General features: G+C 35.9%; 1 protein-coding gene across 3 annotated transcripts in view; it reads left to right on the forward strand.

Moving 5' to 3' along the window:
• ROCK2 (Rho associated coiled-coil containing protein kinase 2) overlaps positions 1–12,354 on the forward strand; it is a 109,562-nt gene that overhangs the window by 71,487 nt on the left and 25,721 nt on the right. For all 3 annotated transcript variants that reach the window (XM_065631103.1, XM_065631104.1, XM_065631105.1), the window contains exons 7-19: positions 1,895–2,033; positions 3,725–3,816; positions 4,680–4,839; positions 5,433–5,496; positions 7,295–7,374; positions 7,769–7,817; positions 8,566–8,701; positions 8,830–8,921; positions 9,170–9,416; positions 9,737–9,843; positions 10,495–10,654; positions 11,501–11,661; positions 12,076–12,260. In XM_065631103.1, coding sequence (XP_065487175.1) covers positions 1,895–2,033; positions 3,725–3,816; positions 4,680–4,839; positions 5,433–5,496; positions 7,295–7,374; positions 7,769–7,817; positions 8,566–8,701; positions 8,830–8,921; positions 9,170–9,416; positions 9,737–9,843; positions 10,495–10,654; positions 11,501–11,661; positions 12,076–12,260 — 1,672 coding nt within the window. The remainder of the gene's footprint in view (positions 1–1,894; positions 2,034–3,724; positions 3,817–4,679; positions 4,840–5,432; positions 5,497–7,294; positions 7,375–7,768; positions 7,818–8,565; positions 8,702–8,829; positions 8,922–9,169; positions 9,417–9,736; positions 9,844–10,494; positions 10,655–11,500; positions 11,662–12,075; positions 12,261–12,354) is intronic.

The following is a 12,354-nucleotide window of genomic DNA, read 5'->3' on the forward strand; positions in this document are numbered from 1 at the left end:
TGTTGTATGCTTAACTGAAAGCTAAAATCTTGGTCAGAGGATGAATCCTAACACTACTTTAGTCATAGAATACTAGAATGTCCTGAGTTGGAGGGGAACCACAAGGATCACCGAGTCCAACTCCTGTCCCTGCATGTGACAACCCCACAGTTCACACCATGTGTCTGAGGGCCTTGTCCAGTCTCTTCTTGAACACTGTCAGGCTTGGGGCTGTGACACCTCCCTGGGGAGCCTGTTCCAGTGTCCAGCACCCTCTGGGTGAAGAACCTTTTCTTAATGTCCAACCTAAACCTCCCCTGGCACATCTTGCTGACATTTCCTTGGGTTCTGTCACTGGTCACTGGAGAGTTCGGTGCCTGCCCCTCCTGCTCCCCTTGTGAGCAAGCTGTAGACTGCGATGAGGTCTCCTCTCAGTCTCCTCCAGGCTGTACAAACCAAGTGACTTTAGCTGTTCCTCATACGGCTTCCTCTCCAAGCCCTTCACCAGCTTTGTGGCCCTCTCCTGTAGCTTTATATCCTTTTTTGTTCAGTGACTTAGGGCAGTTTTGAGGTGTTTCTGAGACCAAAAACAACTGAGAAGGGGAACATTTGGAGAAAGGGAGGTGGCAGCAATACCTGTGGAATCAGTTCATCACATTGATCCCCGCATCCAATGTACTGGCCTGGCAACCTAATGAATTTACTAAATATCTAGAAGTTTAATTCCAACTGATGTGTACGAATTCATTATTTTGCCATAAAATGACAGAAAGAGGCTAAAAGCAGGATTGTTATGTTTATATTTCCATTTAAATTCATTTTGAAAGCTGAATGGTTTTTGTACATCAGTCTGTTTGTACATTTTTTCACGTACCCAGCTTTTTTTAGTACCTCGTTGGACACATGCGGTCAGGATGCCGACTGCCCTGCCGGGTCAGCCCGACTGCCCGCAGCGCACTGGGACGGAGGGCAGAGCCTGGATCATGCAATTTATTTATTTATGGTTAGTGCTAGAGTTAGGTTATGGCTGGACTCAATGATCCTGAGGGTCTCTTCCAAACAAAATGATTCTATGATTATTCACCTTCTCTTTTAAACCTATGGATTAGTTGTGAGAAAGCGTTTATGTAAAAATTGGAGCATCTTGAATACTGACCCGAACCATTTGTATATTCAGAATGTTGTCAGTTAACTTGAGCGTCAAATACCTTTATTGATGCTCATTCTTTTCAGTTGTCCCAATTTTACCTTTCTTAAGGATATTTGCAAAGAAATCAGACTCAACTAAACCCTATGCTGCAAACCTTTGAGCATGAAAGGTCTATGATTTTAAAAGCCACCTGCCCATGTTAATATGGGCACCCAAGCGCATATAATTTATCAGTCAGCAAGATTTACTAGTATGGCTTTAGCAGTGCAGTAACACGCTGTGAAGGCTCCTGCTCAGAGCTGACTTGCCTGAGGCAGCGCAGAGCCACGTGCCTCTCAAACGGCCTGTGCTGCATTCCCCCCAACAAATGCGTGTGAGCAAATCTTCAGTGAGTTTCGGTCCATCGTACCCATGGAAGCGCTTAAACTTTGGGATTTATGTAGGTGTCAGCTGTCATGTAAATTAGAAAACACAGTGATAGTCTTCAGCTGGAAAAAAGGTGTAATTCACTGGGAAGAATTTTGGTAGTGATACGCAGGATGGAAAGCAGTTTAGTTTTGTAACATGGGCATTTTGAGGAAGGAATATTTTTAGTAGTATACATTATTTTGTAACTGGCATTCCTTTTTTAAAAAAATTATTTAAATAAAATACTATTTTAGGTAAAAATTACTTGTAGACTCTTCTTTCTATCTTTTGTCTTTTGCAACTTGCATGACTTGAACATGACTCAAAATCACAGTGAATTTACTGTTTTATTTTCAGGCGATACTCCTTTTTATGCAGACTCTCTAGTAGGAACATACAGTAAAATTATGGATCATAAAAACTCATTACATTTCCCAGATGATGTGGAAATCTCTAAGCATGCAAAGAACCTTATCTGTGCCTTTTTAACTGATAGGTAAGTGCATGTATTTTTCTGGTACTGTTTTCATTTTGGATGGTATTAGCACGTGTATGTTGTAAAAATTTAATTTCTTTTTTTACTTCTCCTAATCTCTGTTCAAATCTCTTCTGCAAAATCTCCCACTCTCTAGTTTTTCTTTTGGGATGCTTTTTCCAGGTATTGTCTCTTATTTCTATGAGCAGTTCTGACAGCTCTTGTTGACAACGCAGTTTGTGCCAGACAAATCCTTTCAATTGCGGTGGATAATACAGGGACAAAACTGTAAGGTTGAAAGTAATCTGTAAGCTCCAAGGCAGGGACCAACCAAATTATTGTGCTCAGTGTCTATGTGAGTGTTAGTTAAAAAAATGAAAGGAAATACTTTTATGAAAATAAGCCTGTAATTACTGGATGTGTTTAAGCTTTCTTAGACTGTTCAAACATTTGCTTTGTTTTAGTAATTGACAAGTGTAGCTGACAAACCAGCGAGGATGTTGTTTTGGCTATAAACAGATCCTGGATGTCTCCCTTTGTGAAACTGAGCTGTTTATTGATGTTAAGCTGTGCAACCTTATTCTTGACCTGAGCACTTACACTTTTCTTTAGTTCCAGAAAGAAGAGATATCTGTTTCTCAGGTTGAACAGAAGAATGCTGTAGGTCCATAGTTAGATCTGGACTGATGATGCCTCCTTATGCTTTGCTGTGGTCCTTTGAACTTGGCTACAGCAGAAAATCTTTACCCTTTATAGAATGAGGGATTAGGAAAAAAATTGCGTTATAATGGGTTTTGCGTTTGAAGAGAGATTGTTTGCTCTGTTGAGCAAGATCGCGGTTAGTCAGGAAGGATGTGCTTTAACAGCGTTTTTCACCCTTAGTAGCTGAAGGGTAGAAAGAAAATATGAGTAGAATTTAATAAAGTAAATGCGGCGAGGTGGACTTCCACTATGTGTGTCCATCTTCCTGTTTATGTTTAATACAATGCTCGAGTGATTTATTGGAAACAGATGCCTTCTTTCCGTATGCGTGATCCCTGCCGGAGCACTTACAAGAGGAATAAGCATTGACCCTATGATTTATTGTTTCTCTTACACGCATTGTTTTTATGTCTTGTTCTTGCAGATAGTTTTAAGAGAGAATTCTGGCCAAACTAGAAGTTTCTCGTTGCACTTGAGCTTTACTTCACTGTAAATATCAGCAGAAGATGTGTCAGGGTTAGTTATGGGGCAGAGGATAGAATTCTTAAAATATTTATTTCAGTCCAGCTTTGAATAGCCGTTCTGTGCAGTAAGTCAGACCTTCCTTCATTCGCATCTTTGTCATGTGGTTTGGCAGACAAGGAACTTCTGCAGTTTTTTTTTCCCCCGAGGGTGTTGGGTTTTTATTTGTGTTTTTAGTTTTTTCTTAGTTTTTGCCTCAGTGCTCTTTCTTGCTTCCCTCCCCACGTGGCAGCCTCCAAATTCTGGACATTTTAGCAGTTGCAGGGAGAGAGCGTACTAAGAAACAGAGTACATTTTGTATAAGAAACTACAGAGCTGTGGTTGGTGGTTTTTAATTTTTTTTTTTTTTTTATTTGACTATTAGTGTGGCTAACACAGATAACCTTTACTGAAAGCTTCTTTGCTCCTTATGAGTAAGTCAGAGTTTAAATGACAAAAACCAAGTGTTGTTTTTCCTAATGTGAATTTGGCTTAATTGTTATGTTCAGGGATGTGCGACTTGGGAGAAATGGGGTAGAAGAAATAAAGCATCACCCTTTTTTCAAGAGTGATCAGTGGAACTGGGACAACATTCGAGAGAGTAAGTAAATTACCTTAAAAGTTCTATTTTTATTCAGAATTTGCAATAGAAACAATGAAAAAAACTTCAGGCTTTATAAATTAAGCATTTTTTAGCTATCAAGAATTTGTCCGAACTTCTGTATTTATCATTTGTGTTATAAAAACTCTTTATCAGTAAGGGTTAGTAAATACATGTTTTTCCTACTGGAATTACCCTCAACTTTATCATGCTTTCAATGTATAGATTTCAGTTTTGAACAACAGAACCAGATGTTTTAGAATTCTAACTAAAAAGAATGCACGGTATGTTCTGTTTCTTTGTGGCTTTTGTTGTTTTGTTTGGGGTTGTTTGTTGTTTATGTTGCGGGGTTTTTGGTTTGGTTTGGTTTTGGGCTTTTTTTGTTGGTTTTGGTTTGGTTATTTTGGTTTTGATTTTGTTTTTTTTTTAACTTCTGTAGTTAGGACAGCAGTTTGACAATGGTCTGGTCAGTTTTACTGCTTTTCATTTAAGGCATTGTGAACTTGATAGCTTTAGGCAAAAATACCGCAGTATGTCAGTTCAGATCATGAGCTCAATCGTTATTTATCGTCTATTTACTAAAGTTTCTTAAAATGATGATTATGTTTAGAGTTCTGTTCTCAAATGTGATTACCTTACATTTTGCACATTAAATATTCTGTGCATTGTGCAACTAATGTAAAAATAAGATATCTCTAGAAAAAAAATGTTGACAGTAATATTTACAGATCTGCCGCACGGTTAATACATATTTAACTAGTGGGACAGCTTATATTATAGGCTTTTTAACATTATAGAGATACCAGCATACAGCAAGTGACTGAATCTTGGAGTGAAGTTGATCTTTTCTTCCCTTTTTATAGCTGCTGCTCCTGTTGTTCCTGAGCTTAGCAGTGATATAGATAGCAGTAATTTTGATGACATTGAGGACGACAAGGGAGACGTGGAAACCTTTCCAATCCCCAAAGCCTTCGTGGGAAACCAACTGCCTTTTATAGGATTTACCTACTATAGAGACAATTTGTACGTGATCCTTTAATATGCGTTTTTAGAACAACACCTCCAGATTTTTCTTGTGTCCTTTTTTTCACTCAAGATACATAATCGATTCATTGCATTATATTCATTTATGTCCAGTTGTGAAGATAAGAAATACAGAGTTTAAGTAGAATATATAATTTACTACTATTTTGGTTATTTTGATAACTGTGTTTAACACAATATTTTTATATGCACAAAATTATATAGTCTCTTTAAAATATTTTGGAGTTTAAATACTGATAGATTTGTAATTTAGTTCTAAAACAGCGTTTTATTAGTAGCTTTAGAAAAAAGTTTACACAAGATAATAGCTTTCTAGCACTCAACTTGAATAGTTAAATAATTGTATTCATTAAAATATAAGCTGCTATGGATTTGAAAACATCTGTTATACTTTATTTAAGAAAAGTTTCAAATCAGAAAGATGCACTCAGACTGAAAGAAAATGATTCTGAGAATAGCATAGGACAAATTAAGACCTGAGAGAATTAATTAAAATGACTTGACTGGCATGGTTGCCAGAGTTGTTGAAAACTTGAATAAGAGCTGGAGGGATTTGTTGTTGTTTTTGACAGGTTGCTAAGTGACTCCTCTCAGTCTTGCAGAGAAAACGAATCCATGCAATCTAGTAAAAATGAGGTTAGTGCCTTTTTTTGTAAGTAATGGTATGATTAACTGATTTTTTAAAGTCTGTTAAGGAAAGACAAAGTCTTAAAATGTTTTCGATAATTTTTGGGGTGAACTTTTTGTCTTTTAATGGTCCTCAATGAAAAGATATTTTCTCTTTACAGGACAGCAAGGAGGTGAGTATATTATTTTAATTACGAAAGGAATAAAAAGAAGTCCTACATAATTTGGATGAATGGGAAATATCTTAAATGTCTATTCACCAAACTGTTAACACTAAACTGGTTGTATTTTGTAACAGTTGTATGCAAGCATTAAGGTACCGTAGTCTAAAGATGAATGAATACAGATTTTTCTTGAATTCTTTTGGCATCTAGGATTTATTTGGAAAACAAATGTGTAAGGTTCTGTTTGCCACAAACAGCATCGCTCTTGGGAAGGCTGTGAATTTCGGCTCCACGCTTGCTTGAGTGATTCATGGCTGATTATTCGGAATTCAGAAAAGCAAATTGTCACCTACAGTGATAAAGGAATATTTAAATTGTGCTCTCAGTTGAAGTTAGCATCTGGATTACGTTTATCCAGCTTTTGAAGACTGACAATTGAATTTAAATTTGCAAGTGACAGGAGAATGCTATGGAATTTTCATGGACTTACTTACATCATTATGTTACTTAAACATTTGTATGATTCAAGTGTAGATAATGTATTGTTAATATTTCTTAAAACTTAGAACTCCTTTTCAAAGTTTAAAAAATAAGTGAAAGAAATGCATTATGTATTGACCAGCATAAATTGAAATGCAAATATTAGACTCCACTTCATTCCATCTGTTATTGCTGAATAGATGGAATAGTTTTACACATTGCTGGATAGATTAGTAGTTTCAGAACTTCCCTTTTAAAAGTTTGCTGTTAAAAATACATAGTATAACATTTGTGATATTTGCTTTATGTTGTGATAGTACAAGTAGTTGGTAAAATTTCCATTTTACTTCTGACAACTTTTTTCATTTGTATTTTCTCAAGCAGTGCATCTCTGGTCTTGGTGTCCTTTTCAGGGCCCTTGTTCTGAGACTCTCCTAATTGTAACAATTACAGTGGTTTAGAAAACCACTTTTTTACATTTTATGTTTGGGCGGTAGAGGATGAGACGGAAGGGAGGAAAATAAATGCATTTGGAAGTCTGAAGACAGGAGATTATTCCAAAATTTATTATTTATCATTTATTTCATAAATATTTGAGTACTTGGCTGATTATTTCTTTTTAATATTTTAGTAAGCGAAACAAAGCATTCCCAAACCTGAAAAGTGTTCATTAGTTTTTGGATGTGTTAGACTAACAAATTCTTCTTTATGTGAGGTCATTGATCATGCTTAGTAATATTCTCTGGATATTGTCCAATTTCATCATGTGCCCTCCTTTTTATTTTTTAATTTTATTTAGAAAAGACAGTCCCAAAAATTCTGCTGCAGTGGAAAGTCACTCTCTGCAGAGAACGAGTACAGCAAAGGGAAAGTAAAAATATTCTTTGCTCTTAGAAATTTTATGACTCACAATCTGTGGCACATAATTCTGCAGTTGATTTAATGTAGCATGTGGCAAATTTTGGTGCTAGGGATCTGTGTCTTTAAAATCATCAGGGTTAATACCTGTAAAGATATAACCTTCTAAGGATGGTTTTAAAATAACAGTGGAAGATTGAATTAATTTTCCTTACTTTGCATTTTTTTTGTTATTTAAATGAATTACACTTGTTTTATGTGATAGCATTTTTATATGTGGACCATGCTTTTGGTATTTTACACAGTTTCAGAAAAAAATAAGCAAGCTTGAAGAACAGCTCAGTAACGAATTGCAAGCCAAAGATGAACTAGAACAGAAGTACAGGTGAGACTGTTTCGACATGTCTGGTATGTTTATAAAGAAGTTTTATTACATTTTTTTCAGTGCTTAAAAGCATTTTGGTTCATGTCAGGAATTCCTGACCCTGCAAGCAGACCTCGCTGTAAATTGCTGGCTTAGTTCTTGCTACTCCTGTGACTACAGCAGGTTTGGTTGTTTTTTTTGTTGTTGTTGTGGTGTGGTATGTGTGTTTGGTTTTTTTTTTTTTTCCCTTAAGCCTCCATAAGAATCTCTCCATTGTTCGAGTGATTTCCCTAGTTCTTGGAATTTCATGTGATTGCTGAAAATAGAGTATTTTACATAAAATAAGAGTCACATCCTAACATGGTAATTTCTATATAATCAGCAGGTTTTAAAAATGTTTTTCAAATTTCTTCAGGTCTACTAGCACTCGTTTAGAGAAGATAGTGAAAGAGCTTGATGAAGAGGTAAGTTATTTCTTGTTGGAGTTAGAACTTTAACATTTGTGTGTGGCTTTTTTCATTAGGAAACAGCAAATTACTTTTGAGTAGCTGTGTTTTTATAGCAAGTACTACCAGTTAATTTCTTGATATTCACAAGCATGAAATTGTTGTCACTGCTGAAATATTTTCATTATGATTTCTGCACTACAACTACACATTTGTTTTCAGCATTTGTTTTTTACCATGTTTTTTATTTGGAGGCCAGCTGGATATAAATATCCCATAGATTATTCTAAAAATTGAAGATGTGGGAGTCGTGTTGCTGGAAGATGAAGGCTGCTGGTCTTTGCACTGTTCCAACAGTGTCAGTACAAGGACCCAATTTCTTGCCCAGCTTTGCACCTTAGTGCTACTCCAGATGAGTCATCTCTTTGGTGGACTTGTACAAACTTAATGTATTGCTCGTCCAGGTGCATGTCAAGACCTTACATTGCATGTATGTTTTTGCGCTCCCGGAGTGGCTGCTGAGCAGATTTAACTGATAAGTCAAATCCGAATGATCAAACAGTGTTTAAATTGTAAAAGCTCTTGGCCTTGGTCATCCTGGGCTGGATGTGACCACAAGTTCTGATACACTGTGTTTGCTGCAGGGAAATACAGTGTGTCCTTCTCCAATGCAAACTAAACTGAGTGCTTGAGCTGTCTTTCTATCATTTAAAGAACATCAATTTTCCCTATGTAATAGTGGTGTGTTTTTTTAAAATATATCCAGATATCTTCAAGGAAGAACGTAGAGTCTGCACTCAGACAGTTAGAGAGAGAGAAGGCTCTTCTTCAGCATAAGAATACAGAATACCAGAGAAAAGCAGAACATGAAGCAGATAAGAAACGCAATTTAGAAAATGAGGGTATGTTGAACAATGCTTGAAGGGTTCTGGTATGATGTGGGTTTTTGAAGTATAATATAAATGAATTGTAGTTCAAATTGAAACTTTTTATGACAGTGATTAACAATGTTGCATTGTTTTTGTTACAGTTAACAGCTTGAAAGACCAGCTTGAAGATTTAAAAAAGAGGAATCAGAACTCTCAAATATCCAATGAGAAAATCAATCAACTACAAAGACAGGCATGCCATCTTTATATATGTGTATTTTAAAATAACAGCTGTTTGAAGTACAGACTTTGTTAGGACGGAATTGAAATGTGTAATGGAGTTTTAAAAGTTTTCTTTTTTGTCGTGTTTTGGTCTTCAAAAGTAATCTTAATATATACTCCTTTTTATTTCTTTAATCCATAAAAATCTAGTATTCTGTAGTAGAAATGAGAGTTGTTATATTTCAGTTTTTTCTGAAGTATGTTTTTACCAATCCTTAGTTGGATGAAGCCAACTCTTCACTGCGGTCAGAGTCTGATACGGCAGCCAGGTTAAGGAAGAACCAGACAGAAAGCACGAAGCAAATCCAGCAGCTGGAAGCCAATAACAGAGAACTACAAGATAAGAACTGCCTGCTAGAGAATGCGAAACTCAAACTGGAGAAGGACTTTCTCAATCTTCAGTCAGCTCTAGAATCAGAAAGGAGAGATCGAAGTCATGGATCAGAGATTATCAGTGATTTACAAGGTATTCCCACAAATCTGAAGTAAAGCTTGCTTCTCATTTCAGAAATAAGAATAGGTTTTGGTGATGTTATTTTAGCTTCAAATTGTGACTGGATTAGTGTGCTGCTCTATACAATGTTATGTAAGTGGACACACATTTAAGGGAGAACATTTTTTAAATGTGATAACATTTATAAAATGTTATTGATAACTTTTAAAATCACCCTTAGTAGTGAGAATTAGAAGCTGTTACATGTGAAAAGTGTTACCTCTAAGCAGATACAGTACACTATTTTTTCCCCACGTGCTGCCCAGCCTCATTGGTGTTTTGGTCATTTTTAGGTCGAATAACTAGCCTGGAGGAAGAAGTAAAAAATGGAAAGAGTGCATTAGCCAAACTGGAAATGGAGAAGAGACAATTGCAGGAAAAACTTACAGATTTAGAAAAGGTAACAGCATTTCTAAGTGAACATTGGTGTTACATTCTTATGGAATTTTTGAATTTGCACTATTATTACCTGAGACATAGAGACAAAAATCTATGCAAAAAATAAGCCTTGTTTTCAGTGTTTCTTCTTTTTCTTTGATTTTTTTTTTTCCAATTTGAGAAGCGTCAAAAACCACATAATTTCCCTTATCATAATACTTTATACTTCTAAAGTACATAATAATGTACTCCAATGTGTAGCTTAATAGTGCAGTTGTAACATTTCATTTAATCCGTGTGGGTTTTTTTAAACTCTCAATATTGCTAAAAGTAGAACAGCTTCTGTTGTTATTTTTTTTGACAAATTTGTCATTGAAACAAATGTATTGAAGAAATTCTTCAATAAACTTACTCGTTGAGCCGCTCTTCATACAGAACGTTGGTTGTTCAGGCAGTAATTCCGTAATTGTTTGCAACTGGGAATGTCGTTGTGCATTTTTGGAGCACCTTGCCACCCATAGGAAAACATATGTAGAAAAGGCTTCTCAACTCCTTAGAGTCTGAGCTGTCTCTTCTACTCTCAGTATACTTCCCAGCAGCATGTTACTCTTGTCTGAAATGTTGCCTTTAACCTGATGTGCTTAGTGTTTTATTCAATGTTTTTCTTTAACAGGAAAAGAGCAACATGGAAATAGATATGACATATAAATTCAAAGTTATGCAGCAGAACCTCGAACAAGAAGAAGCTGAACATAAAGCCACAAAAGCACGATTAGCAGACAAAAATAAGATCTATGAATCTATTGAGGAGGCAAAGTCTGAAGCCATGAAAGGTATGTGACATCACAGTTAGGTGTAAATGGTACAAAGTAGATAAGATAATCTTTTAATCTTAGTGGAAGCCTAAGTATAGGCTTTTTTCCTTGATTCCCCTGTGTTATGTACTTAGTGTACTCATATCTTTTTGTGTCTTCCTAAATAAAATATAGGTCAGCCACTTAACAATGTAAATATGTAGACCAGATAGAGCTAGAAATGGCGAAGCCTTTGCTACATTTCCATAGTCACTGTGCATATTCTGGTGCATCTCATCACAACTGAAATCTCTTGGAGTGATGGATAATTACCAAACATCTCCAGAAAATGGCTCTTACTTTTGAATTAAATGTTTTATGTTTATTGCAGCTACTTAAAAAGCTACCTTCAGCTGTTGTCCTTCCAACTGCAAAGCATTCACAAAGATTTGGAGCGTGCAGATGCTCAAAAGAAGCACAAATGAATCAGTAATAATGGCTGAATCAGTTGGCATATCAGGTTCTCGAACAGTTTCAACTCTTTAAATGATTTCAAGTTATCATAGTCAAAGCAACACTTCAGTAGATTTATGTGGAACATTTTTTGAAATCCACCTTTTTTATCCATCTCAGGTGTGCTGCAGATAAACTGGAAGTTATCTTGAAACTCAAAAGTGGGAAATAGCTATCAGTCAGGAATGGTTGTAAAAGCATCCTCTGGGAGTGGGTTTACTGTGAAAATTTTAATAAATCACTTTTCAGCAATCTTTCTCTTCAGTGTTAAAAGGTTAAATATTGTTAATATGGGGTAGACCTCCTCTTCCCCATGCCCTCTAAAATCCCCTGCTTTACACTGGCTGACATCTTAAATCTCTTGCTTCACAGAAATGGAGAAGAAACTTTTGGAAGAGAGAGCTTTAAAGCAAAAAGTAGAAAATCGGTTGTTAGAAGCTGAAAAGCAGCGCTCCATGTTGGACTGTGATCTCAAACAATCACAACAGAAAATCAATGAACTCCTCAGGCAAAAGGATATACTAAATGAAGATGTAAGGAACAATGACAAAAGGAGTCTTGAGTGGAACCTGGTTTTCGATGTCATAATATTTTTCCCTGTTATAGCTCTATTTAGGAATGTTTGTGAACGAAAACGGCAGCAGCTTTTCCTTCTCTGTATTTGGAGCTTTAAAAAGTATACAGAGTGTAGTTTCATTTTTCTGAACTATTTTGGCATTACTGTGCTTAAAAAGTTTTTCTTCTGGCATGTAAAATGCTGTGAGATTGACACGGAAAAACTAGCTTATTTATTGCTTGCTAATGCCTTCATTCAGGAAACAGCTTTGTCCATAAAAAGATGTGAGCATGTTGTACAAAAATGTAGAGGAAGTCAATAAGAGAGACTGTTTACATGTCACTTTCCTGTGCAGATCTGTAAAATTCACAGGTTTCTGTTTATTTTTCAGGTAAAAAACTTGACATTAAAAATAGAGCAAGAAACACAAAAGCGTTGTCTCACTCAAAATGACCTCAAGATGCAAACGCAACAGGTCAACACCTTGAAAATGTCTGAGAAGCAGCTAAAACAGGAGAATAACCACCTTCAGGAAATCAAATTAAGTCTGGAAAAACAAAATAATGAACTCCGCAAGTATGCAGAGTTGCTCTTGACTTTTTTTTAATAATGTCAACTGATTTGTAATTGGTTTTTGGCAAAAAGCGGGAGCCATATTAATGTTTAAAAT

The sequence above is a fragment of the Caloenas nicobarica genome, chromosome 3, assembly GCF_036013445.1.
Source record: "Caloenas nicobarica isolate bCalNic1 chromosome 3, bCalNic1.hap1, whole genome shotgun sequence".
Taxonomy (NCBI): Eukaryota; Metazoa; Chordata; class Aves; order Columbiformes; family Columbidae; genus Caloenas; species Caloenas nicobarica.